Source organism: Strix aluco, chromosome 7, assembly GCF_031877795.1.
Source record: "Strix aluco isolate bStrAlu1 chromosome 7, bStrAlu1.hap1, whole genome shotgun sequence".
NCBI classification, from domain to species: domain Eukaryota; kingdom Metazoa; phylum Chordata; class Aves; order Strigiformes; family Strigidae; genus Strix; species Strix aluco.
The window spans coordinates 5,338,800-5,365,942 of NC_133937.1; the positions used below are offsets into that span (position 1 = coordinate 5,338,800).

At 40.5% G+C, this 27,143-nt stretch overlaps 1 protein-coding gene and 1 non-coding gene across 5 annotated transcripts; one reads left to right on the forward strand and one right to left on the reverse strand.

Annotated features, from left to right (window-relative positions):
• The first annotated feature begins 386 nt into the window (after nucleotides 1-386).
• DNAJC12 (DnaJ heat shock protein family (Hsp40) member C12) lies at nucleotides 387-14,812 on the forward strand. Of its 4 annotated transcripts, none has more exons than XM_074830308.1 (6): nucleotides 387-778; nucleotides 4,598-4,693; nucleotides 7,830-7,908; nucleotides 10,238-10,377; nucleotides 11,636-11,837; nucleotides 13,658-14,812. In XM_074830308.1, exons 2-6 carry the CDS (start codon nucleotides 4,616-4,618, stop codon nucleotides 13,750-13,752), a joined length of 594 nt encoding a protein of 197 aa, XP_074686409.1. In that variant the 5' UTR covers nucleotides 387-778; nucleotides 4,598-4,615; the 3' UTR covers nucleotides 13,753-14,812. The 4 variants fall into 4 exon arrangements, with proteins under 4 accessions (XP_074686409.1, XP_074686407.1, XP_074686406.1 ...); XM_074830306.1 differs by having other exon boundaries at nucleotides 388-778; nucleotides 4,561-4,693; XM_074830305.1 differs by having other exon boundaries at nucleotides 389-778; nucleotides 1,129-4,693.
• Nucleotides 14,813-22,221: 7,409 nt separating this feature from the next.
• TRNAS-UGA (transfer RNA serine (anticodon UGA)) lies at nucleotides 22,222-22,303 on the reverse strand. Its single transcript has one exon. It is a non-coding gene; the product is annotated as a tRNA-Ser (tRNA).
• Between the last annotated feature and the right edge of the window lie 4,840 nt (nucleotides 22,304-27,143).

Here is a 27,143-nt window from a genome sequence, read left to right on the forward strand (position 1 = left end):
TCCCTCCCTCCCGCCCGCCCGGCGCAGCGCGCAACAGCGCCTCCGCCACAGCCCCCTCCCCCACCCCCAGGGAGCGATTTAAACCCGGCACGTGACCGCGCCACCGCCCACGCGGGCACCCGCCCCGCGGAGGCAGCAACAACAACAAACCGGGTCACGTGAGGGCGGGCGGCGGAGGGGGCGGGAGGGCGGGGCTGATCCGTCACGTGACTCCCGTGCCGGCCCCGCCCTCGCGCCGCAGGGCTCTTCCCCCCCCCCCCGGCCCCCTCACCCGCCTTCGCGCGCGCGCGCGCGCGCCCCTCGCGCCGTGGTGGTTTCTCGTCACGTGGCCGCGTGTCCCCGCACGAGCCTTGCCCAGGAGGGGAGAGCCCCGGGTCGGGCCCGCCCGCGCCCCGCCGCGGCCTCCTCTTCACCGCGGGCTGCGCGGGCGGGGCGACTGCGCACGGCGGGCAGGGGCAGCCCCGTCCCGGGGGAGCCTGACCGTGTCCCCGAGGCTCACCCCGCCGCGCGCTCCCGCCAAATGGCGGCTCCTGTGTGGCTTCGCGGGAGTCGGTGCTCCTCTCGCCCCTGTGAGAAACCCTCGGGCCCCTCCGTGGTGGCATTCGGGGCGTCAGGTGGAGAACGCATATTCCCGAGGGACACACGGTGCTTCCTGGCACCGGCTTCCCGTTGGAAACGCACTGTGTTGGGCTGCCATGTAGCTGTGCCGCGCCGGGTGAGGTGAAACCCGCCAGGGAAAGCTCGGACGAGTCTCCGTGGCAGCTCGTTTACCGGGCAGGTGGCGTTACCGAGAGCTTCGAGGCGGCTCTTCGTTTTCCCTAAATGCAGAGCTGAGGGTCAGAAGTATCCACAGGGTTACAGCTTCTGCCCGGGATGTTGGCGTGCCTGCTGGCTGCCTGGGGAGGGTTTGGCACCTGCATGTTGAGCTGTTGGTAGGGGTGCTTAAATGTGTTACCGCGGTGCTTGAACTCCTGAACTCCAGGGAGGTTTTGGGGGTGTTCAGCACCTGTCCGAACAACGGCTCTTTTAAGAACGGAGCCTGCGTAGCGTATGAGAGACCTGATGGTAAAATTCAAGAGTTGGGATTTGTACTTGGGACAGCCACAAATTCATTCTTTTCCACATCAGCGTTCCCTGGTGGGATGTGCACAGCTAGTAGCTCTGGTGACGTGTGGTTTTCCAGTGATGGCTTCCGTTGTGTAAATTGTGGGCAATCCTTAGCGACCGACCTCGATGCCGAATTGCGGACCATCACTGTATAGTAAATACAGAGGTACCATGCGTGGGCTTTCTTAGATGTAGTGTCTCTTTCTACCTGGAAGTCTTGTCTGGGTAGAGCTTGACCACTTTCCCAGGACTTCTACCAACACAGAATTTTGATCTAAACTTCATGGATATAAATTTAAATACTGTTTTGTCTAATGTTACTGCTTAACATCATAAACTATTTGCAGAATAGTTCTAGTGAATTTAATACAACTGAATCCCTAGGTTTGGTGGCAAGACCAGGACTAGGCAGGCATGCAGGCCTTGATAACAGCAGCTTTTAAAAAATTTTGGGTTAAAATTTTTGATACGTGTTTTTTGTCTTCAAAATGGATTAGTGTATAGGTAACTGACTTTATAGGTGGTATATATATTTGTAGGGGGGAATTATTTTTTTTCTGGTTCCTTTGGGTATTAGCAACCCCCCAAAAGATGTACATGTCACTTTTTAGAACTTTTTTATTATTATGTGCAAATTTGTATGCCAGCATTCTTCTTCCTTATTGAAGCTGAGGCAAGATTCACGTTTCTTACAAAGCACACGCAAGATGCTTTTGTCAGCATATAAAGGAGAGGTGTGACTTCAGTAGTGTTGTTTTGGTGCTTATTTATGTGAAGACTGCATCCTAAGGAAGAAAATGTGTAAATGATACAGGTGTGTGATCTAAAGCTTTTTGCAAAGGTATCGGTGAGGAAATGATTCAAGGATCCTAAAGCTGACTCTGATACTGCAAGTGTTTATACGTGTTAATGATGACGTTGCAGTAGTTACCCCTAAACTGGGAAGTCAGTTTGGTAGTGCTTAGGTCCTCTTGTATTTCCAACTCTGAGCATGTGTGGGGACAAGGATGGAGCATGAAATGCAAAACTCATTTGAGTTACCTTGTGCCCTGAACTTGAAAATGTGTACTCTGCCCTCAGGAAGCAAAACAACTAAAGTCAGTTGAGAAGAACTGGTAGTGGAAGATTTGATGTATTTTATGGGAATAAATTCAAATAGAGATTTCCAGATATTGCTGTTTTATTTAAAGGGCCATTTATGAGTTTTACAAAGTGATGCTAAACTTCCTGTTATACTGAACTAGAATTTAGTTTCATTCGTCTCTAAATAAGCAAAATTGTTGATAATGTGTTAGGAATTAATAGAAATGGGGTTTTTTGTGTTTGAGTACAGAGGACAAATACGAGATTTTCTCACTTTCTCACTGTTTGTGCGTTCTGAGCAACACTAGCCAAAATGTGTAGACACAGAAGCTGTGCCATCTCGGGTGCTGTGGTTCTCTTTCAAATAAAGTTTATGTCCTGAAGGCAATCTTTTTTTTCCTCTGCATATTATATAGAGGTCCTCTTGCTCTCCTTTTTTTTTGGTGATGCTTTCCTCTGTGAGTTGTCCCACTGAAGTCTGTAGGAGCAGTAAAAGTCTGAGTTATTATTCAGTACCAGTATTTTCAGTCCTCCACACGCCAACCTTCGGACTGTGCTATGGGGCCCCTTGTGTCCCAAGCACTGGAAACCTCGGGGGGGTGGGGGGTGCGGGGAGCTCAGGTATGGTTGCTGCTGCAGTTTGGATCAAAGCCCTTGTTTGTTTGGTCTGAGCAGCTTGCAAATCTTGGGGTTTGGTCATCTGAATCCGGCTCCTGGACCCGCAGTTCTCCTTGCAGCACAGGAACAGCCACTGCAGGCTGGAGGGGAAAAGGGTTAAAGAGCCTTCCCTTTCCCCTAACGCAAATATGCAAGAAATACTTGGACAAGAACAGTATGTCAGGAGTGCCCTGGAGAAGAGGGACAGTTGTTTGTTTATCCTCCCCCAAAGTACAATCTATTTAAATATTGACATGATCTCTTGCTAAAAGGCTTTCTTTTCTTTCCTGGACTTTTCTGGTTTATTATTAAGTTATGAATGGGGGAGAGGGAGAGATTTGTAATTGCTAATTCTTCCACTGTGTTGAAAAAGTGTATCTGTTGTTCTGTTTACTCTGACAAATATGGTAGTAGTGTTTTCTAACAGATTTAAATTGACTGAGGCTTGTGCTTTGCTGTTTAATATTATTGCTTCTTCTCTGCATGTATTTTATATGTTTTATAATCTTAATAGGCTATCTGAACATACAGCAAAAATAGGAAATTTCAGACAATACAGCCTTGAAGAGAAAGCAGTGGAAGACTAACATTATATGTAGATAATGTCAGAAGATTAATAATAATACAATAATAAAATAAAGCACTTGTCAATGCAGGAATTATATATTCAGTATTTTATAAACAGCTCTGAATGGGCACGTGTTAGTTTAAAGAATCAGCAATATTTAATGACATGAAACATCTTGGATTACCGTGCTCTTGCAGGGATGGGAAAAGTAAAAATAGAGCTCCTTTTGGCTCCAGAGGAGAGACTTTGGCAAGTGGTTAGTATTACATGTAGGAAGTCATCTTTTTAAATCAATAGATTGGCGGAGACACTACAGTTAAACAGGTCTGCAGTCTTTGTTGGAGTGAGGCTTTGATCACTAACCACTGTTTGAAATCAAAGGTATTCCACTGCAATGTAAAATGAGTTTTACAAGGAATGTGTTTTGCACACGATATAGACCTTCAAGACACAATTTGAAAATAATTTAGCATGAGAAAGAGTCTCTATTTAATTTGCTAGTAGACAGTAAGTATTTCATGTTGTCTTTCCATAGTCTTAATTTCGTCAGACGTGCAATTGGTGTACGACAGCTGTTTGTTTTTGAAGGGTAGTCTGTATGTACCCTAGGTAGCCTTCAAAGAGTAAAGGTTCACCCCTTTCTGTTGAAGTGATTGACACAACTCTGAGAGGTTTTGACAAGGTCGGTACTTCATTTTCAGAAGTCTGCAGCCCTGTATTCGTTATTTTGGAAGTAATCCTTTCTCTTTTCTATAGTTACCCATATAACCCCCCTGTAGCAAAAGTTGCGATTAAAAATTAAGCAGAGAATATATTTTAGTATATGTAGACTCAAGCCTTTAAGTATGTGCCTGGTTTTCAGTGGCTGTACACGTGATGGCGTGATTTAAATCTCAAATGCAGCTAGATTTCAGTTGGGTTTAATGTTGAAGTGACTTTGGCGACTACAAATCCCAGGGAGCATTGCCCTGAGCAGGTTTGTGCAACCGGATTGGCATCCTGCAGGGGCCAATGGCTGGCAGGGAACTCGAGAAAATTCATGTGTGTCAGCTGCCAGTATTAAAAAGCACTGGCGAGAGCTGTAGACCTGAGTGGAAATTGCCCGTTTCCCTGGGCTACTTTTAAGCCGAGCTTTGTATTGATAGTCTGTTTTAACACCCTCCGTGCCTCGGCTTGAACAAGCCCGCTGGACGAGTCCAGATGGACGCAATTCTGGACTGCAGACCGGATGACTTGGAAGATTACTACAACTTGCTAGGATGCGACGAACTGTCCACGGTAAGAGCCTTCCCCACCTCCCCGCCGGGGTCGTAACAGTTTGAATGTGCTTCTGTAGCTGCAGCGGGGGGGTTGAAGTTGTTTATCTCTGCAGGCAGGACTGTTTGAAATGCACTGTGAACCTTCTGTCTTGCTACTTTTAGTATCTTCCTCTGTAAAGCTCAATTTTCTGATCTGTACACCGATGTTAAGATCCTAGAATAAGGCTTGTATTAAAAATGTTTTATAAAGCAGGACTGTATTATAGATCCAGCTGAAATAATGGTTTATTCACTAGTTTAGTTCAACGTGATACAGTTTATTCATTAGTTGAGTTCAACATGTGATATGGTTATGAATCGTGAGCCAACTGCATAAACTTGACAACATTCAAATTATATTTTGGAATATATTTTCAGTTTTAAAACATGAAAAATCTATTTATAGGCAACTAATACAATGAATGTTCACAGCTGTAGGTCACTGATAATGCTATTGAGTTTCTCAGGTTTTATACATATTTTTAAATTTTTTTTAAAAACTGTTCATTGATTGGGAGGAAAAACAAAATATGTCTTTTTCATTCATCATATTAATGATTTTTAAATGCTAATTTTAATGACATTCAAATACTACTTCTACTAATTTGTTTTGGTACCAGATACCTACTTTATAATGAGATCTAGCTAAGCAATTGTTGAATGATTTGTAGCTAAAACACGTATTTTTCTTCCTATTGGTGTCCATATAACATTTTCTGGATAGTCTGAGTTAGTGGTATGCTGATACCTTTTAATCTAGTCTTCCTATTAACTGGAGTCATGCTTCAATTTTGGAAAAGGAGTTTTGATTACTCCGCTGTAATGAAGGATGTATTCAGTGTGGGTAAAAGCTGTATTTTGCTCAGTAAATTTAATCAGATGCTCTCATCTGTCCTAGTGGTCAAATGCTGGGAAAATACCTCTGCCTTTTCTGTCACAAAGCATACTAGTAAGCACCGTCGGTCTGTTACAGAAGGGAATGTAAAGCTTTTCCTGAGAACTCTTAAAAAGTCATCCCAGCAGAGGGCGGTGGGTGTTAAAGTTTCTGTGCAGGCTGGTTTCGCAGGTGCTATTTCTCATTTTCTACCTCACACTAATTCCTCAAGGACTTAGCAATTAATGACTAGTTCAAGCACATATGAGAATGATTTTTCAAACTGCTTAAAAACGAAATGAAAAAAATGAAATAAATGCTAATGGGTCCTGAAAAATAATCTGTCGAGTATTATTTGTTGAGAGAAGCTGTAAATATTCCTAGATTATTTTTGACATGGGAGTAGGAACTGAGATCATAAGTTGATGGAGGACCACGACTGCCTTCCCTCAAGATAGGATGGTGCACACTACTTCTAACATTGAGCAGAAATTTGAAGCATTACAGGTGTTTTGCAATCACATTACTTTGCATGTGCAGTGCAGTATTTGTAGCAGCAGAGGCTTCTTTAGACATATACAGCACATTCCCAGCTGCAGTACTTTCTTCATCTAAGCTGCTGAATATTCTGGTCTTGATCTGACCTGGTTAAATTTAAACACAAACCGTCTTGGTTTCTACAGATTTTATCTGTATTCAAGTAAACACCCATGTTCATTCTTGGCTTCTTGGAGATTTGAGCTCATGGACACCTAGTTCATCTTCAGACTTGAGAGGAAGAGGAGAGATTTAATCTACATCCTTCTTCCAAGAACAGGGTTATGCATATGTAGTGGCTATTAGATACTTTTGTGGCAAAACATCTCACTGGATATTTTATATAAATTTAATATATTTTGTATAAACTTTCTATAAACTTTTCCTTCTACTGATTTTTTTTATTTAAACTGAAGACTTCCACGCTACCCCTCTGTTACTGTATGTATTTTAACTTTGCATTTCCCCTTTATATAACTGAGTTTTAGAGATGGTAGCTAGCTATATAATAAGCATTTTCAACAAGTTCTCTGTACGATGTATATATTTTTTAAGTGTCTTACTGACAGGAAATATACCACCTTATATCTGCCCCTCTGGAAGAGGTTACTGAGAAAAGCAAAAAGTTGTGGAATTCTTAAAATACCACTGTAGACCACATTTTTCCCAGCATATGACAACAAAATTTGGCCAGCTAGTTGAGGGAACTGTAATTTTATTCTAAAGAAAAAATATGAGCCTTAATTTTGAAATAAATCATTTAAATTGTATCTAGATATCAGGGTTTGAAGGATGACGAATTTATATAAACAGCCTTTCTAGCATAGGAAAGAATAGTAGCTAATTGATATCTTAAGGCAAATTGTTATGAAAGCTTAAGCTGTACTGGAATGATATGAAGAAGTTTTGGCTTCTGAGTTATAATAAGAAAGATACTTTGAAAAATGTGAACATGTGAAAATCTAAGCTGATGCCACTCCAGTGGTTTCTTGTATTTTGATAACTGTTAGTACGTCTTTGTTCATCCAGTGGTTGTAATACTTTATGGTACTATAAACTGTGCAGGAATTTGTAATTAACTAATAAACTAATACATGCCAGTATTCTAATATTGATTATAAATGTATTCTATTGCAAGCCAGTGTTTTTGCACAGAAAATTAACTAGACAGGAGGAATGTGAACTGCTAGTTATCTAGCTTTGGGGTATCCAAGATGGAAAAGTCATGTGGTACTGGCTAAATCTCCTATGGTGAGGATATGGAGAAAGCCACCCAATCCCACAAATTGATCTTCAGCAATACAGAAGGTCTTTGCTTCCTGCAGTAAGACTTCATTAAAAGTTAAGAGTTGATTAAACAAAGCGAAGAGCAACTGAAGAGATGCATTTTGCCTCCATGGTCAAATGTGAGGAAGGGGGTTTGCACACATGACCTTTACACATTCAAAGCCAACTTGCCACATTGGATGACTGAGCTTCACAAAAACAAGTATAAGGAGGGGTGCATGGGAAATGAAATTAGATAAGCAGTGTCACTGACAGATGGTGGTTGTTACCTATTTTGCTTGTACTAAAGCTTGTGAAAATGAGTAGGAAAAAACCCTTTCAGCATTCTTTTCTGTTCCAACCCCTTTCAAAAAGCAAGTTTGCAAATCTCTTCTTTGTGTATGTATTTACTCACTTTAAGTCTCAACATTCTGTTTAGGTTGAACAAATTCTTGCAGAATTTAAGATTAAAGCCCTTGAATGTCATCCTGACAAACATCCTGGAAACCCCAAAGCAGGTATGTATTCTTCCCTGTTTAAAAATGATCTATTTTTTTCTTATATTAACATGACTAAGATATTAAATTCAGCCTTAAAACTTTATTAAATATCTCTTCTCCCAATATATTTGAATTGTCATTTATATTGAGCATATTGTCTTTAAATAGCAAGCTTTAATATTCTTTTCTAACACTTGCACACTCCTAGGTGATAGAGCAGGAAGACACTTTGGGATTTTGTTTTTTCCTAGGACTTTAAATTTTTTTGTTTTCTACGGTAGAAAATCTTTTAATCCAGAAATTATTTGTGGAGTGTATCCCTGTCTAGACCTATGAAGTTGGCCTGCTTCCACGGTCAGTGGCATTCAAGTGCCATACTTGCGTCAACTAGTTAATTTGCTTCCATGAACAAGCCCATCAGGAACACATTAAATGTACTTTAGCTTCTTTTAATGTAATTTAATGACTGGAATTAAAGAGAAGCCAGCACGACATGAGTAACCATCTGTTTGCAGAAGAGCAGCTAACATCTGTGTTTATGACAGCATGCAGTTCATACCTGTGAAGGACCAAGCAGCACCTGAGTTATCTGGAGACAATCTTACCCATTCATAACCACAAGATAGATCTAACCAGTGGTCACTGATGTCTGAATAGTTTATATTCTTAGAATCAAGGTTGTTCTGGTTACAGTTATGGTTCCCATCAAAAATTTGTTGTAGAATAATTAAATATGCTCTCATTTTGATTAATGCACAAAACTTTTCCTTTGGGTTCTTCCTATTAGTTTAAAGTGAACAACACACGCAGAAACTGAGCACTGTGGCCTACCTGCTTGGGTGAGTTTGACCTCATCCACACCCTCCACCGAGATAGCAGAGCAGGGAATACAGCAGAAGTTAAATGAGACTCACGCTCCGCCACCTCAGAGCTCTCAGCAGAGCTTGGCTTGCCTCCTTGTTGGGCCATCCTAGCCTAGAATTGCAGAGTTGACAAGGAGGAGGTTTTGAAAGGTGAAATACGTGGGTTTTTTCACTTTGAGATTCCCTGAGATTTGGTGTTTAAGAGACAATCTACCATCTATTAACAATGACCTGTTCACTAATATTTAATTTATATTAAATGATAGTACAAGTACCAGTGAAACCAGTGGAATGAACTTTGTCTGCAGAAAATTCTTGGCATTTGCAGCAGGGAAACAAGAGACTATCCCAGTGCTATCCTGTTATGTCTGCACCACCCCCCAGTCCATCCACCCACCCCCAAATAATTGAAACTAAGTAACCCAGAAAGGGAGGCCAAGTGCCAAATGTTGGAGCAGCTTTGTTTGTCAAGAAGAAATATTTTATGCTCCATTTACCTGAACATGCTGTATTTACTTTAAATACCTTTTACAGTAGTGGTGAAAGTTTCTTTTTTTTTATTTCATCAGCTTAAAGCTCAATAAAGAGTAATTAAAATAGACGTTTTATTTGTTGAAAACTAGTAACACTAGAAAAAGGAAATCTAATAGAACTGCCCCCTCAACTTGTTGTTTGATTTACAGTTATCAGTTTTGATTAGTGTTTGGGCTTAGTGTATTTCAAAAGAAATCTCTCTAATTTGTAAACTGGAATAAATGAATAATAATACTACTAGATCACTGTAACATAGGTGACTCATAGATAAAATCTAAATCTTTATAACCCTTCTACAAATAGTAACATGCAGCTGCATCCTTAGTAACCATTTAATGAAAAATTACCCTGTAGGGAAAAATAGGAGCTGTCATTCATGAAGTCTGATATTCAAGACAACATTTTAGCATGTAGAAAACATACCTAATAAAATGCACAAGTTAATTAATTTGAACTATATTTAGACTCCTCTTCTTGCTTGTCAATTTTTGCTTGTCTTTTTTTTTCCCCTGCTCATGTTTTCTTGGTGTTGTGCTTTGCTCTGACTTCCTTGCTGTTCAGGATGTGTGTTCCTTCTAAGCATTAATCTCATTTCAAATTTCCCCTTTTAAGGTTGTCTGCAGGGGGCGACTCGTGCCTTTTGCCTGCTGTACTCTGTAAATTTCTCTGAACTTAAATTGAGGAGATTTTGAAGCTGGTAGACAAATGAGTATTTTTAGTCCTCCTTTGAAAAGGTATCATTTGTCCACCAAAGGTGCTGTGATCCTGAAGCCAGCTAAAGCTGTGCACAGCTGCGAGCAGAACAACCACGTACCTTTGTCACTTAGTTCTCCTTCTGTCTCCTCGACTCTGTTTGCTCTAAGCCATTGTTGGCAGCTCCCCTTTCACATCTGAATTAATTTCTTTGAAAACAAGTATTGGCTTTAGTATCTTTTTGGTTTGTGTTTTAGTGGAGAATTTCCAGAAGCTGCAGCAAGCTAAGGAGATTCTTACTAATGAAGAGAGTCGAGCACGTTACGATTACTGGCGACGAAGCAAAATTACCATTCCGTTCCAGCAATGGGAGGCCCTGAGCAGTTCTGTGAAAATGGTTGGTGGTGTCTTAAGTTTGGGCCATCGGGAGGAGGGGGAGGTAGGGCTGGTAAGGAGAAAGTGTTGCAGTGATTGAGGGGATGAGTTACGACACTTCTGCAGGAGTGGGTTTTGGGGATGGGAATAGTGCTGAGTGATTCCTGCACTAAGGATGTTAAGGAAATTCAGGAAAAATTGAAGGGCTATAGAAGCCCATTCACAGAAGGGTTTTAGGCTAGTAGTTTTAGAGTGAATTTATCAAGTTGCTCCTTTTACGTGTATTGTATGACGTTTAACTAACTTAAGGGCTATTCTCAAATGCTTCAGCACACTTTGCTTCTGCAGGAATCTTTTATTTATTTTCAAAGTTAGGTTAAAGCTCCGAGCTTTGTATAATACATTCTCCTTTTGGTATATTACTTATCAGATAGGTTTTCATGCTATCTGATTAAATAAAGAGCTCATTGAGAAACCTAGAAGATAGGTTCCTTGGAACCCTGGGCTTCACGGAGCCTCTTTGGAGGGGCCCTGCCAGGCAAGTGGGGTGATTTTTGGCAGACAGATGCTCTGAAGGTTGTTTCCCCTGCTAATTTTGCTAGTGAAATAATTTGGTAGAATGTTCCTAGCAGATCCTAATTCCATAATGTTTGATTTTTTTTTTTTTCCCTGCCTTATTAGGGTAAATGATAGTTAAAAGTCTATATGGTCATATTTTAAGGCAGGTGAATAAATGTTTCCCTTGCCAGTTTTGCTCACCTCAATTCTGCTCACGAGAAAAGATTGAGAGCCTCTTCAACTAGCATTACACCTGAGTTTAAATGTTTGCTGGAAGTATCCCATCAAGCTTAGTTCAGTTCCAAACAGAAGTCATTCCACAGACTTTAGTAGTAAATCTTTCCAAATTGTTTTGCTTTCAAAGGGCACCTTGAAGTCAAAGACACCTTTGAAAATGGACATTTTCTAAGTCACTCAAGCCCTCTTAAAAAAGTATCTGAGGTCGTGACAGAAGAAACTGGACAAAAGACACTTAGGATTATTTGATGCACTTGTACATTTTGTTCTTCATCCTGACCTGACATGAACTATCCTCTCAAATGCTCTTTGCAACATGTAACTGTGCTTTCCCCCATCCCCTTGGCCTGCAAGCTTCTCTCTAATATGTGCTTTGTTTATCCATTTATTATACCATATACAATATAAGAAAGAAAAGTTCATTAAAAATCTTTTAAAGCATAGGAATTAGTTCTCTTTTTTTTGTTATTTTTGCATTTCTTTAGTCAATGCACTGGGCTGTCCAAAGTAAGAAGGACCAAATGCTGGAAGCTCCCGACTTGAATAACAGCAACAACAAAACTAATGAGATTTGGACCCAACAGACTGAAAACAATGAAGGCGGGTTGTCAGATGGGAACAGGGAGCAAGAAGATGTTGCAATTCCTGATGTGAAACCACAGTCTTCAAAGAGTCCAGACTCCCCAAGTAAGTGAAACCAGCAGTTACAGAAAATTGCAGTATCTAGGGATTGGCCTGAAATGGAGGCTTTTAGTCATGAGAAATTCTTCTCCAGAATAATACGTTTAACGGGTAGCTCTTTTAATGTGGTTTTGGGTTGGGGTTTTGTTTTGGGGTTTATGTTGTTTATTATTTATTTAATTTTGAAGCTTTCAGACCTTTCTTCCTCCCTACTCCCTGTTTACTTGCCTGTTTGCTAGTAAAACCGAAAACTGGAGAGAAAGAAGAAAAAAAAAATCTTAAACCAAAATGGAAAGTTCCATTTTGCTGCTCTATAAAAACAAAAGGCAGTTATTTGCAGTTATTTTCTAAAAAATAGCTTTAAAAACTTTTAAATAAAATATTCAGGTATTCTCTTTTGTTTAATCCAGCATTCAGTACTTCTGCACAGTTTGCATCTGATGAGTTAATGAGGACTAAACATTGAGACTTGAAGGCTTCTTTTGTATTTTAACAGGTTTTTTAAAAAAAAGTACATGCACCAGAATAAATGTGTATTTCAAAAGCTGTCATCTGGCCAGCTAGTATCTCCTGTCTGTTGTTTAGGTTGGTATGCCTGAATCAAAGTTTACTTACCACAACATCCACCCTCTGTTCTGCTTGATCCTTCAGGGTTTTCATGATTTTAGGCTTATGTTTCCAGAAAACAAAGTCCTGTCATTTCTTCCCAGCTTGATCAAACAGGAAATTAAGTTGAACTGTGAGGGAGGCAAAACCTAATTTAATCCCAAACATTTGTGGAATGAAGAAAATAGATAAGAAAATTCTACAAACAAATGTTTGTGAGGCGTAACTGAAAACGTTATATTTAAAAACTGAGCTCTACAACACGATACTATTTGCTGGGTTTTGGTAATTAATTCATCACTGTATCCTTTGTAGAACAGTAATATTTCACAGTAAAGAAAACATCATCTCGTTCCTTGTAATGGTGAGCTTTCTTTGCAGGCATCTTCTGTCTCATAATTTTTTTATGTTTTAATTTAATTTCCATAGATTTGAATGGAAAAATCAAATTTCTACTTAATTTATCCTGTGGGCCTATATTTATATTAATAAATGTTAATATTAGAATATATTTATTTGACAGGGCCTGTATGCACTTCAGTGTTCAAACTTGATGTTAGGATGTTGATAATGCTTTTGTTTTGGTCCAGGAAAATTTTTATTATATTGGATTCCACTTTTAAACTGGGATATTTTCAGTTCCTGTCTGCTGGTCTGTAAGAATTATGGACTACAACTCCACGTAGCTATTTCAGCCTGAAGAAGAGGTTTTGACACTAAGTCTGGTAACAGGTTTCAGCTTCCTGATATAGGAAGATCACATTTTAGTAGTAACAGCCCACAGATGATAAAAACATAGCGCAGGGTCTGAAAAACTCCATTACTCCCTTGTATGTGGAAAGGACCATCTGTGCCTTCCCTCTGCACTGCTGCCTTTCACGTACTTGGAGATTTATCGTGTCACCCTCTATCTCTTCTTCTTTAGATTAAGCAAATGCATTTGTTCAGTTTTTCTTTGTAAGTCCTCTTTTCTGGACTGCCGTTGTTCTCGCTGTTCTCCTTTGGACTCTTCCCAGCTGATGTATATCTTGAAATTTGGTGTTTGCTTGAGTTCTTGTTCAAACAGTGCCAAGATTACAGAGGTTGTCCCTTCTAGTCAAGAGCACTGGAAGTGACCATTTTTTTTACTTTTTTGGGGGAAGATTATCAAGTGTTGTTTCAGACAACTTAGTTTTATACATGTTTATAATGATTTACTCCCCTTTCTCTTTTTTTGCCAGGATTTTCAGAGGCAAATTACTGGCACTTGCGTTTCCGCTGGTCAGGGGATGCTCCATCAGAGCTTCTGAGGAAATTCAGAAACTATGAGATCTGAAATGCAAAATACGCAAGAGCATGAGATCATCTGTTCAACAGTTCAGTATTTTTTTTGTCAGCAGTTATAAGTTATTTGTATTTTGTATTCATTCATTGTGATGTGAACGTTCGAATAAATGTCTTAATACTGATTTAACACACATGCTGTGAGCATTACAGATGGAGGTATTTTTGTTTAATGAGCAAACTTTAATAAGTCAAGCCCTTTTCAGTATTAACATAAAGTGATACCGTGAAGTTACCTAACATCTTATATATGGTTTCTTGTATCCTTAAATATTGTGTAGTGAATAATATTTTTCTCAATACCGTGATCTTATAGAGAATGTACTCTTGGTAGAACCAAAAGTCAATGTTAGACTCCAGCATATCATCCTGTTCAGTGATGATCTTCCCAAAGCTGTACGACAATGAACTTTAAGCAAAACTGTGCTTATTTCTGAACTGTGTACTCTGGTTCATTTCTCCATTGCATTGTACTTACTGCAGTGATTTGTAATGCATGCATGCACGATACTATTACAAACTTGTTGGAGAATTGTGATCTTACGATATAGATGAAGTAAGAACCCTCTTATTATCCTAGAAGGTCAGTGTCGTAGATCAAGCACTCTTAAAAATCACTTGCTCTCTATCTTAACAAGTACATTTTTTGCACCAGCTATTTATTTCGGAAGGCAGTTCCAGAACTTCACTTCTCCAGTTAGCAACTTTCTTCTTAAGATTTATTGGTGGGCAACTGATATCCCCTGTATGTGTGCCAGCATTGTCCTGTGGCTTAATAGTAATTTCCTGCCCTGCTCTGGCCTGGTAGACTGGTCTTAATCAGGGTTTTGTATGGTGAGGAATGAAGAATCAGGCCAGTCAGCATTAATGTGTACAGAATCTCACATGAAAGGTTTTTGATATTTTGGGCAACTTTTCAAAGTCTACATTGTGTTTATTTTGTATTTGTTTTCTTCTTTGTAAACCAGGCTAATATGCCAGCTATTGTCATTGTGTTTTTGTGCAAGCAAGTAATTCCGTCAGCAACGAATAAAACTGCATGCATACAGAAAGGGGTTGTGTTCATTTTTTTGAATTGAAATCCTCTATCCATCACAGAGATCCCTTTTGAATTTCTTGTTATTTGTCCCCTCAGTGGGTAAAAGCTTAAGGGAGTCCAATCTTGGGCATCTCTATGGAAAGTCTAATCTGAAAACTACAGTCTTCTCCCAACATGGAAACAATATTACGATATCTGTCTCTCCCTGGAGTGACACGTTTGGCTCTACTCTGCAGGGGTGTGATGTGCTGTCTGACCTACTGTGCTTCTCCTGTTTGGTGCCTATTTGCTATAAATTGTAACACAAGTGTCTGCCAATGGAACCTGCATAATATGTATATCTTATTAACCTCATTAGTATATTTATTCTGGTGCCAGTTTTCTTTACAGGGGCTGATACCAGTGTTAATGCTGGTTGTGTTTGTACCAGTTTATAAAAGCTCAGAGTACTGGTGTTCTGCTGATACAGCTACATTGATCCTAGATTTGATGGCAGCAGTAGCAATAGCTATTTTTACAGCACATCATCCAGCTTATCTGAAATTTTTTTTTATTCTACATGCTTTTCCCTTGCATATTTTGCAGCTAAAAACATTCTAGAGGTGAGATTAATAATTCTCTATAATATCTGATAAATGTAATTACAAATATTCTTCTAGTGCATATACTGCTTTTCTTCATATAAAGAGCTTTGCTCAAGAAAGACTTTCAATCCATTTTATAGGGAGGGACTGTAAAGCACTTCAAACAGCCATTAAGAGAAGAAACCCTAGTTCATGCAAAGGATACATAGTAATTTTTCTCTCTTTAAAAAAAAAAGATGGAAATGCAACCAGCTGGAGTACTTTGAATCAGATGGCAGCTCAGATTCTCCTCTTCCTGTTTCACTTGCTCGTAAAGGTAAAAGAGGGTAGTTGGATGGATGATTTAGCACCTAACCAGCTGGCTTCCCTTGAGAAGTGAGTATACGGTAGACTTTGAACAGCAAACTCATTTTTCATGTCATTAAAACTGATGTCATTATTAGCCAATTATTACATGTTTTGTTCTGGCAAAGCACCTTTAGATATTTGTTCTGGATGAACAGTTGCAGATACTTGGAAGACTCAGCCCAGCAAAAGCTGATGGCAAAACTTGTATTTTGCAACATACGTGCTAGAGATTAGTACTGTAAAATTGTATTTGCCCTAGTGAAGGGGACGGATTATTATCTGGCACTCTAGTACCCTGATACAGACTCTTTTCCTATATATGTATATATTTAACTTGAAATGGTCTAATTTTCTGTTTTTCACAAATAGAGTTGAATTAACCCATTCCTAGCAAAGCAAACCCAGGAGTACTGGAAAGCAAGAGGAAGCTGTGCAGCCTGGTTTGCTTTTGGGACAGCATCGCTGGGACCTGACCAGTTGGCCAGTAAGAGCAGTTAACTGGAGTAAGTGGGCAGCCCAGTTCTCCCTCATCTTAGAAAGGAAAGAAATAAGCACCTGACAAATTATTCAGTGTTAGATCATTCAGGGCCCACCCCCCAAGCATAAACTGCTTATCTTTTTGTTTTAAATATATAGTATTTTTCCATCTTTTTTTGCTAGTTGCATGAAAAGATCCAGCGAATGTCCCACATGACTATCAACAATGATGTGCCTTGGCCTCTGCACTGGTAAGAACACAAAAAAATTAACATTGGAGTGAGGGTTGTAAGGTAGATCTCAAGCTCTGTGAAGATGTGATTAAGAGGCAACAAAGTCAGGTACACCTGTTTTTTCAGTAGCCAACAGAGTACTTAACTTTCTTTGCAAAGTAGACACAGCTGCAAAAGGACAGTTGTGGGGTTGGGGAACAACTGCAACAAACCCAGATACTATTTATTAGAATTAGGGTCTGTGAATCTCAAGCTGGGGGAGAGGGTAGCTACCTGCAAAGGATGGTAAGGTCTTATTTTCTTCTTTAGCACTTCCTGTGAGTTGTTTAGGTAGGTAACAAAGGGTCCTGAAGCTTCTGGATATCTGAGGGGTCTGAGCCGATGTGTGCTTCCACTGCACAGGGATTGAGCATTACCATGCTTGAGTGGTTTGTTAGCTACCACTCTAAATGGCTTAGCTTAGCTTGCAATGAAAATATCAGACCTGTGAAGTGAGCCCAGATCCTCTGGAGTCTAGTCAAAAGGAATGATTTAACTTGGCCATAACTGGACTTATGAGGGCTGATGAGATTTGAACTGGAAGTTATGAGGTAGTAGATGGGGTTGCAGGTAGATGATGATGATGATAATAAAATACAGAGACTAAGGCATGTTGTTTAATAGTGTGTTTTAAGGTCTCTGAAACTGTATCAACCAGTTTTGCAGTATCTGGAATTAAGCAACTCTTTAGCCAGCTGTTTACAATGAAGCTGAACAGCTTGGGGGGGGGGGGGTCTTGAATTATATAAAATTAATATATCTTTAATTACTGCTGTCATGCCTATTCTTGTGCAAGTGCTGAACATATAAGATTGAGAATGTTCTAGTTCTTCACAAACTTTTTGTTTTGCAAGTATTTGTCAAGTTGTTTTGCCAACATTTCCCAAATGGCAATGTAAGAGTTAAAGTTTTGATGATGATTACAGGTAGTATATGATTTAAAATCTCAGGCTGAGTAATGCTGAATGATAGGTAAGGTCGTTTCCTGAATGCTTGTTTTTGTCTTTGAATGAGAGAAGGGGAAAAAAAAGCAAAAGACAGTTTATATGTTCTGTAATAGAAGCAAGTATCCTGATGATTAAAACAGATACTGGATAGCTTTAATTTCCTGAGCACGAACATTGCTATCTTACACTTTCATATCCTGCAATGAGAGATGAGACTGCTGGGAAGGTAAGCAGTGAAGCTGTTGTAAAGCTGATGAAATTACCCAGCAAAAGATAAAGCAACTCAGTAAGATGTCAGCCTCTGGCACTGTCAGATGGGGTGATATTTATCAGTTAGTTTATGCTGGGCATTTTTATTGCAGCCCAGTGTACATGCTCATCCCGCTGTCATCAGAGTTGCCAAGCCTCCCCCCGATGGTAGGCACTGCGTGTATTTGTTCTTTCACCTTCGCTATATTAGTCTCTTCTCCCTGCCATGGTAATGAAGATGAGACTTCATGTGCTCTGTTTGTCCCAGCTTTGAAAAGCTTGTGTCTGAGTCATTACAGTGGTGCACAATATAGACTGGGAACATTTACATGTTTTAGGTCCCTGATGGATATCATAACCTGTCACAGGTGATGGATACTGAAGAAAATTAATTTTCTATCCTCTCTCTTCCATCTTCAGAGTGGCTTGCTCTTGCTCCCTTCTTCTAGTGGGGCAGTAAGGGAGAGGGGTTACTTCTAGAAAATGAAATTTGCTGCCAATGTTCAGAAGGTTTCTGGTCTTGATGTCCGATGTGGTTCTCAGTGCTTTGGACAAAATGATTTGCTTGCTGCTTTGTCAAAAGTGCTTCTCCAAAATTATCGCAGGACTCTTGGCACCAAAGGCAGATGGCTTTTTTAAGGAGATGGGGTCTGGACTCCAGCACCAGATTCATTACTGTCTTGCTCTTTCTCACTCTTAGAGTTGAGGTTTGAAAAGGGAAGCAGGTCAGAACAGTAGCGCTTTAACTCTTTGCCACAAAATGGAGATGAAAAGTGATAGTAATCAAGAGGAGAGCACCGAATCCAGAACACTAGTGCTGCTGATGCATATATAGCTTTAGTAGGCTGTTTGGCGGTCCTTACTTTCTTCTGTAATTACAAAAAAATAACTGCAATTAAAACCATGTGGTTCTTCCCCTTTAGCGCCTTGATGGGAACATTTTCATAAATACAAAACACATGGGTCGGGGCAATCCCAAGCACAAATACAGGCTGGGCAATGAGTGGATTTAGAGCAGCCCCAAGGAGAAGGACTTGGGGTATTAGTGGATGGAAAACTGACTGTGAGCCAGCAACATGCGCTCACAGCCCAGAAAGCCAACCGTGTCCTGGGCTGCATCAAGAGCAGTGTGGCCAGCAGGGTGAGGGAGGGGATTCTCCCCCTCTACTCCCCTCTCATGAGACCCCCCCTGCAGTGCTGTGTCCAGCTCTGGGGCACCAACATCAGGACATGGACCTGCTCGAGTGGGTGCAGAGGAAGCCACGAAGATTCTTGGGGGGCTGGAGCACCTCCCCTGTGAGGACAGGCTGAGAGAGTTGGGGGTGTTCAGCTGGAGAAGAGAAGGCTCTGGGGAGACCTTAGAGCGGCCTCCCAGTACTTAAAGGGGCTACAGGAAAGCTGGGGAGGGACTCTTGATCAGGGGGTGTAGGGGTAGGATGAGGGGTAACGGTTTTAAACTGAAAGAGGGCAGATTTAGATTAGATATGAGGAAGAAATTCTTTCCTGTGAGGGTGGTGAGGCACTGGCACAGGTTGCCCAGAGCAGCTGTGGCTGCCCCCTCCCTGGCAGTGTTCAAGGCCAGGTTGGACGGGGCTTTGGGCAGCCTGGTCTAGTGGAAGGTGTCCCTGCCCATGGCAGGGGGTTGGACTAGATGATCTTTAGGGTCCTTTCCAATCCAAAGCGTTCTATGAAATCTTGTTGAAGGGTGAGGGTGGGAAACAACTTGGGTGTTTGTTGCAGCTCTTTTTAACTGCAAATTTTAGGGAAAATCAGTTTCAAGGAGAAAAGGTTCACCAAATGCAAATACTTCCTTAGAGATTTTTGTTGTTTTTCTGACAGACTGCCCTCTTATTTTTATTTTTCAATATAAAATTTAAAATAACCACATCTTTTCCTGTTGGTCATTTGCATATACATCCTGAGCAAGGTCCCAGGGAAAAGGACATATTGAAGTTGCAGACTTCCTAATAAATATTTATTGGGTTGGTGTTTTGTCTTCAGATCTATTAAAGCAATGAAATATGTCTTTTGGAAATAAGACACTTAAAGTGATCAGTTAAAAAACTGAAAAACTGTCTTCAGCGATGCAGTGGAAAAGGACTTAGTTGAAAGCTTGCCCATTGTGTTTAGTATTTTGACTCTTTTAATACTGTCCTTTTAGTAATTTGGAATGATACCCAAAACTGCGTAACACGAAATGGAGTTTCTCTCATCTGTTCCAGATTACAGGGATGGGTGGGATCTTCAAGTTATAAAAGAACAAAAAAGAGTTTTGATTCCTGACTGATTAAACAAAATAAAGCCTTATATGTGGAAAAGAAGTTATATTTTTTTAATTTATCTGAAACTAAAAATGTTGATATTTTTCAGAGTGACTAACTTGTAGTGCTCTAAGCACACAATTTTAAGCTGCTGTTAGAATACAAATACGCTAAGATGAAAGTAGCACGTGTACTGCACCTTAGCAAAAGATGCTTAAGTCGGTACTCTTGAATTTAAAAACTGTCTGTTCTGCAACATCTGAGATAAGCTGTCTGATTTCAGTATCCCTTGGCACATACCTTCACATGTGAGAAATTAAGGAAAATGCCTGATGTTATGGTCATGTACATTTACACGGTACCATTGTCAGTTATTTACCAGTTCAAGATTCCCTGTAAAGTGTAACCTCTAACACTTGCATGTGCCCTAACAGAAACAAACACCCAAACCTGAAATCCCTGGAAACCTTGTTAGGGAACACTTCGAAATGTTTGTTTTGCTGCCAGCTTAAACAATTGTTTGTCCCCTCTTTCTTCAATTTTGTTCTGAGCAGGGATATTTCAATGTTTCTTCTTCTTCCCCACCTCCATTTTCTGATTAAATTAAGCTGCCCTAACAGAACATGATGCTAGAAAGAACGGGTTTGTATGTGTGTTTGGTTGGGTTTTTGCCCTGTCTTTAAGAGGGGTAAGAATGAAAAGTGGTTGTTCCTACTCTATTTTGGCCTCTGTGAAAATGGCCTTTTTCTTATTTCCAGCCTTCTCTTACCTGACTGCAAATTTTTCAGCTCTTCACTCAACGCTGGGGTCACACATAGGAGAGGATTGACATATCTGAGTGGTGAAAGGTCAGTTTAAGCCAGTCAGAAAGAGGGGGTGGGTGGTGTGTTTGTATGTAGGGGGAAGTGCCTTGTTCTTACGTCTTTCCTAGTTATTAGTTGCGTAATAACTTCTGTGGGTTTTTTTTCCCCTCATTGCCAGATCGTGTGTGTGCGTTTGGTGCCTGTGCAGCAGGCCATGAAGGACAGGAAAAGGTGACTTGGGACCCCCTCAGTGGCGCTTTTGGAGGTTAATCAGACCTTCTGAGCTGTCAGTCAGAGAGGGACCTGGGGGTGTTGATTGACAGCCGGCTGAACAGGAGCCAGCAGTGTGCCCAGGTGGCCAAGAAGGCCAATGGCATCCTGGCTTGTATCAGAAATAGCGTGGCCAGCAGGGACAGGGAAGGGATCTTACCCCTGTACTCGGCACTGGTGAGGCCGCACCTCGATGACTGGGTTCAGTTTTGGGCCCCTCACTACAAAAAGGACATTGAATGACTCGAGTGTGTCCAGAGAAGGGCAACAGAGCTGGTGAAGGGTCTGGAGGGCAGGTCTGATGAGGAGTGGCTGAGGGAACTGGGGTGGTTTAGTCTGGAGAAGAGGAGGCTGAGGGGAGACCTCATCGCCCTCTACAACTACCTGAAAGGAGGGTGCAGAGAGCTGGGGATGAGTCTCTTTAACCAAGTAACAAGACAGGACAAGCGGAAATCACCTCAAGCTGCACCAGATAAGGTTTAGACTGGATGTTAGGAAGCATTTCTTTACAGAACGGATTGTTGGGTGTTGGAATGGGCTGCCCAGGGAGGTCGTGGAGTCCCCATCCCTGGAGGGGTTTAAGAGTCGGGTTGACACAGCGCTGAGGGATCTGGTGTAGTTGGGAACGGTCAGTGTGAGGTTAATAGTTGAACTAGATGATCTTCGAGGTCTTTTCCAACCCAGATGATTCTGTGATTCATGAATGGGAAGGTTTGACTGAGCAAATGCATTCAATATAGAATAGCCCGCTGCTGACAAGATTTCATTTATTTTCTATTAGCTTTAGGACGTGGGGGCAGGACAGTAGCCCTTTGGGCAAATCAGGACCCTCTCTGTGCGTAATGCGTTGGATTAATCCCGAGTTTTGCACTTGGACAGTGCCTGCCCTGTCTACAGAGGACCTAGAAGGTGAGCAGTGAAAACAGCACTGATCCCGATGTGCCCTTCTCCCATCTCCACCAAGTGCTGTGTATCGCAAGCGTTTAGATGCAATGCTGGAAACTCCCCCGGGCACCTATCGCTGCCTTGCTATTAATTTTATTTCTTGACAGAACTAGGGGAAGAGTGTGGAGGCACGACCTACAATGTTGTAATACGATAAATACTAAATCCCCCTCGCTGCTGCAAGGGGCACGCTTAAGCGTGAGAGAAGCCGCGAGGAGTAAAACTGCACGGTATGAACTGTGAAAAAAAAGTGACCCCCAGCGGGCCGCAGCGAGCAGGGTTCGAACCTGCGCGGGGAGACCCCATTGGATTTCAAGTCCAACGCCTTAACCACTCGGCCATCGCTGCTAGTGGTAGGTGCACTGCCGGGCCGCGCTCCCTAGCGAGCGCTGCGGCGCCGGAAGTTCCCGCCCCCAGCCCCGCGTGGGACCAATGGGCGCCGCCGCGTCGCGCCGCCGCCGCTCAGGGCGAGGGTGGTGACTGCTGCAGGGCCGCAGCGACTGGGAGGCACCGCCGTAATTTTACAGTGGTGTTACCTTAATTTTTTTTCCCTGTTTTTACTCATTCTGTCTACTATTACATATCACTTTTACATGTAATTTCATTCACTGTTTTTTTTTTGTTTTTTTTTTTTTGTTTTTTTTTTTTTGTTTGTTTGGTTTTTTTTTGTTTTTTTGTTTTTTAACCCTAGCAATAGTTAATGGTGTCAGCAGTAGTATAAGGGAAATTAACCTGACTTTATACGTATACTGCAATGGACAAAAATAGTATTTTTCCTTTTCATCCTTTTTACAGAGCATGTTCACGCTAGGAATTTTACCCTAGTTTCCCTCCTATAGTCACAGCTTTTGTCAACGCTTCTTTTTTTTTCTTTTTTTAAATAGCCGGAGTGATGTTGATGATTGTGCTTCATGCCCCTAGTTTTGCTTGTATGAGTTATCAATCAAGAAGAACTCTTAATAATCCTTTCACTTTATTCAGCACCAAAAATATTGCTGGATAAAAAAGATCTTAAAGTAGGTGTATGAAATTTGTCTTTTAGGGCTTTTCTCTGGGACCTGACTTGGGGAATGTAGAGAACAGGCAGGATTAGAAAGCACAAGGTGTTTCTATAATTTTAAAAGAAATCAGTTATTTTGTTGTACTTCAACATTCATTAAATTCTCTTTACCACTTAATACAACTTCTGAAAAGGTTTTGAATCCTTATCTTCAATTGCTCGTTAGCAATTGGGAGTTAGGGTAGTTTGTGGTCACTGTCAGACAGCTATGACTGCTCAGTTCTGTGTTATGAAAACCAATATAGAATTTATCATTAATTTCAATGTGAAATGATAGGAACAACAGTATTTATGGACCAGCTGTAGAAACAGAGATGGTCCCTTAGCTGCATGCAGGCCTGTTGTGGTAACATCCCTCTGTAATCACCACTCTAGACAGTAAAAGGCTGGATTGATATGGAAAATTTGATACTACATGTTAGTGTTTTTTCCTTGCATTTAAGTGCATAGGGTTCAATGTTACTGATGATATTATCTGTATATATCTTCTTTCTCTCCTGTATGTTTTTTTGTTATTGTGGATATAAAAAAAAATCAAACTTCATTTAGCGTTTATGCTTGTGCTATTTGCAGTGTTTTAGATAATGAGGAACATTTTAAAAACATCAACATATTAAATGGTTCTTATTATCCTACTTTGTATCCCCCCATTCAACTCAGTAGTTTAACATCGTAATAATCTTTGTTTAAACTGTTGATTGGTTAATGTGCTTATACCCCAAGTTTTGCTGATGTCTGTGTGGCTTTGTGTGTCTGGGTAAGACTCCCGTAAATTGCATTATGCCTGATGAGATGCTGCCTTTATCCCATAGTGTACCTTCATATACATGAAGGCAAAATGCATGATTATACCAAATGATTATGAATTTTATGATTATGTAAATAGCAAATGTGCGAAGAGCAGGGTAAGGAAAAGTAGTGCCTTCAGTGTATCACATTATAGCCAAGGGGAGCGTCTTAAAGTACAGACACAGAAGTGGAGACAATCAGAGATCATGTTTGCGGGTGGAGAAACAAGTATTTCTCAGGTGTTAATGCCAGAAAAGACTTGTTGGGGCTTTTAGTACAAAGGGGTTTTTTGGTGTGTTTTTTTCCTTTTTTTTTAAATTGATTTGAGAACAAGGAGCAGAGTTGTTTACTTCTACACTAATGGATCTGCCGCAGATTTATTTTCTTTACAGAAAACAGACTATTTGAAATCCATACTAGTAATTTGTTTTAGGAAGATCTTATGAAATGCAAGAACATTTTTGCTATTCAAAGCCAAAGGAAACCAAATTATAACAACACATCAAAGTTCAAATTTGGTAATACCCCTTCAAGTAAGGGTATTTGATCTAACTGTTCCTGAAGGGATTGAACCACAGCTGTTGTTTTCTGGCTGGTTTCCCCCTCACACCCTTGGACAGAAATCTATGCACATATGCTGTATATTGGTCTTCATGTGCTTCTTACATGCATTTGCCTCACAGCACACGCATGATGGATAGGACTGAGATTTCCAGTCATCCAGCAGGCAATTTGAAGCTTTGAGTGAACTCTTGGATATTTATAAATCCTGAATGATTACACAACATCTTCACCTCCTGAATAGATGACATTTCCAGGATGAGTAAAGGGGCAGTATCTTAGATATATATTCTGTTCATGGATGAAAGCTTTTTGCCGCTTAAGGTTGTTTAATGACCTAGAGATCCATGCAATAAATGACATGTTACCACCTGAGTCTTTTATGTAATTTGTATAAAGTCATTTTACACAGAAAACATTAACAGAAAACTTTTAAGTGCTCTATGTTTTGAATTTTGCCCATTTATTAAGGACAGTTTGTTAGAGGGAAAAATTCCCCTTATCTATACAAGATATAAAATATGCCTTCCCTGCTTTTCCAGACGCCTTGTTCTGTTATTGTCATTGAAGAAACATAAAAAAAGAATCCATTATATTACTGGGAGTCACACATTTAAAATATTCTTGAAGACTAAATCAAAATGGTCCTGGTTTTAGACTACAGAAACAATTCTTGCATTTAATTCTACTGAAGTAGTACTTAGTACTAAGTACTTGGTACAGTGGTTTCTGAGAACTCTAGACATTTTCCAGTCTTTTATTGAAGGAGGGTCTTTTTAAAAACTCTCTTTCTTGACTGAAATGTTAAAAACAATTCTTTAGTTAAGAATTTTTGATAGCTCTTTTTTTTTTTAAGTAGGATGATTCTTCTGTAAGCTGAGAAAATATGGAAATTGTTACTTACCTACAGAGAGCTGTATAAGGAAAATGTTCAAGAGAAGATGAAGAATAGGTGTGTTTGTTATTATTTTACATGGGTTTGACAGCAAGCAAGATAAATGTGAATGGTGTAATTAATGTGTGTCCTATGCAAATATTCACATCACTGGAGGTCTCATGCTATTTGACCTCTGTTCTAATAGCTGCTCCAAATATAATAGCAAAATTCCTGTGTCTCAGGAATGAAGTTAATTGGCATCAATACTAAATTATGTTTTGGAGTTTCTGTTTGATCTCTTTGTCAAAACATGTGTTTTAAATCTGCTGGAAATTATGCTGGAAAGAAAATTATATTCTGAAGCCATGCAAAATGCAGAAAACCCAAACAAGACACAGCAAAAATAAATTACAGTGTGGTCTCACTAGCAAAAGAACTTATTTACTCGGAGGAAAGAGAGGGGTGATTATAGACATTGACTGAATACAGAGCTCAGACTGCACTCAGCCTTTGGATTCAGTGGGGGTGCCCCTGCTACCTATTAGCAAATCCAAGATGCTTCTTTAAACCAAACTTATTTGATGCCAAAATGAAGGTTATCAGTCTGGGCTCACGAAGGGTAAGACCATGTCCTTTGGAACACTCTGTACTTGAGCACAGTTTTGGGCGGTGACACAAAGACACGTGGACCGCTTATAAATTGTCCACCTGGAAACCCTTGGGTGGCTGACAGTTATGTAAGAATAGCCAACGCATTTCTAAGACCACTGAGGTCTGAGGGTTTGGAGCTGGAGCTTGAGGGAACAGTTGAGTTCCATTGTTCTGTGTCAGGCCTTCCTTGGAAGGTGAAACCCTATAGCAGGACCGTTCCAGGCCTCTAGGCTTTTGCCAGGTTGCAATGAACACAGACTTGTAAAGAGACACCTAAAACATACGTGCAAGTATCCTGAGCCACTGAAACCTAGAAACAGACAATTTGCAATGTCTAACTTTTATAGTTTGAATTTAGGAGCCTTTATTTCCTAGCAGGACTAAGAAGAAACATTTTTTTCTTTAAATGATAGTTGCCTTTATTTTGTGTTCACATGAATCTAGGCCTTGAGTTAAATGTGCAGTTTCAGTAAAACATAATAAATTATGAGAGTTGGCTGACTTGTGTAAATGACACACAAAGTGTTACATTTAACACTCTCAACTGAATCTTGTAAAACTGTCCCTCTTTGGAGAAAATTGTTACTTGAGCAATGCTAGAGTGACCTCCAGTGTTCTTTGTGCAAGCTGCAAGTAAAAGAACAAATGGGACGAGTTGCAGGTACACATGTGGAAGGAGCAGGTTTAAGCACTTTCATATAATGATATTTGAAGATGAGTAGCGATCAGAAAGGGATCAGGAAAGAATGGTATCATTTGCAGAGTGCTATTTGAATTCTAGCGCTTCACTATGAAGCTGTTGTGTTCCCAAGACAGAAGACTCCAACACAAATCCCTAAAAATATTCTAAAGAAGATCTCAGCTAAAATAGCATTGCAGTGTTAGGTCCTAGATACTGAGATAGGGAGACTCTGCAGTATCTGAAAAAGTCATTAAAACCTCGAGATACAAGCCTCATGTAAAACTCTGAAATTCCTGAAATGTGATAAGGTCTGTTGCCAGGTGCTGGAGAGCCACTGCGTGTACAGGTGTTTAATTAATAAAGCATGCTACCTAGTGTACACAATTGTGGTGTAAAGACCTTAAAGTACGAGATGTTTGGCTACATTTAAGAGGCTGAGGCAATGTAGGGGGAGGGAGGTCAAATGAAAACTGGTCTTGGGCAGTGTGAGTAGGATGGAGCTTCACCAGCATGCAGGTAGGCACTTGGCTTGTAGACGCCTCAGCTGTCTGCTCGGGTCATCTTTTGC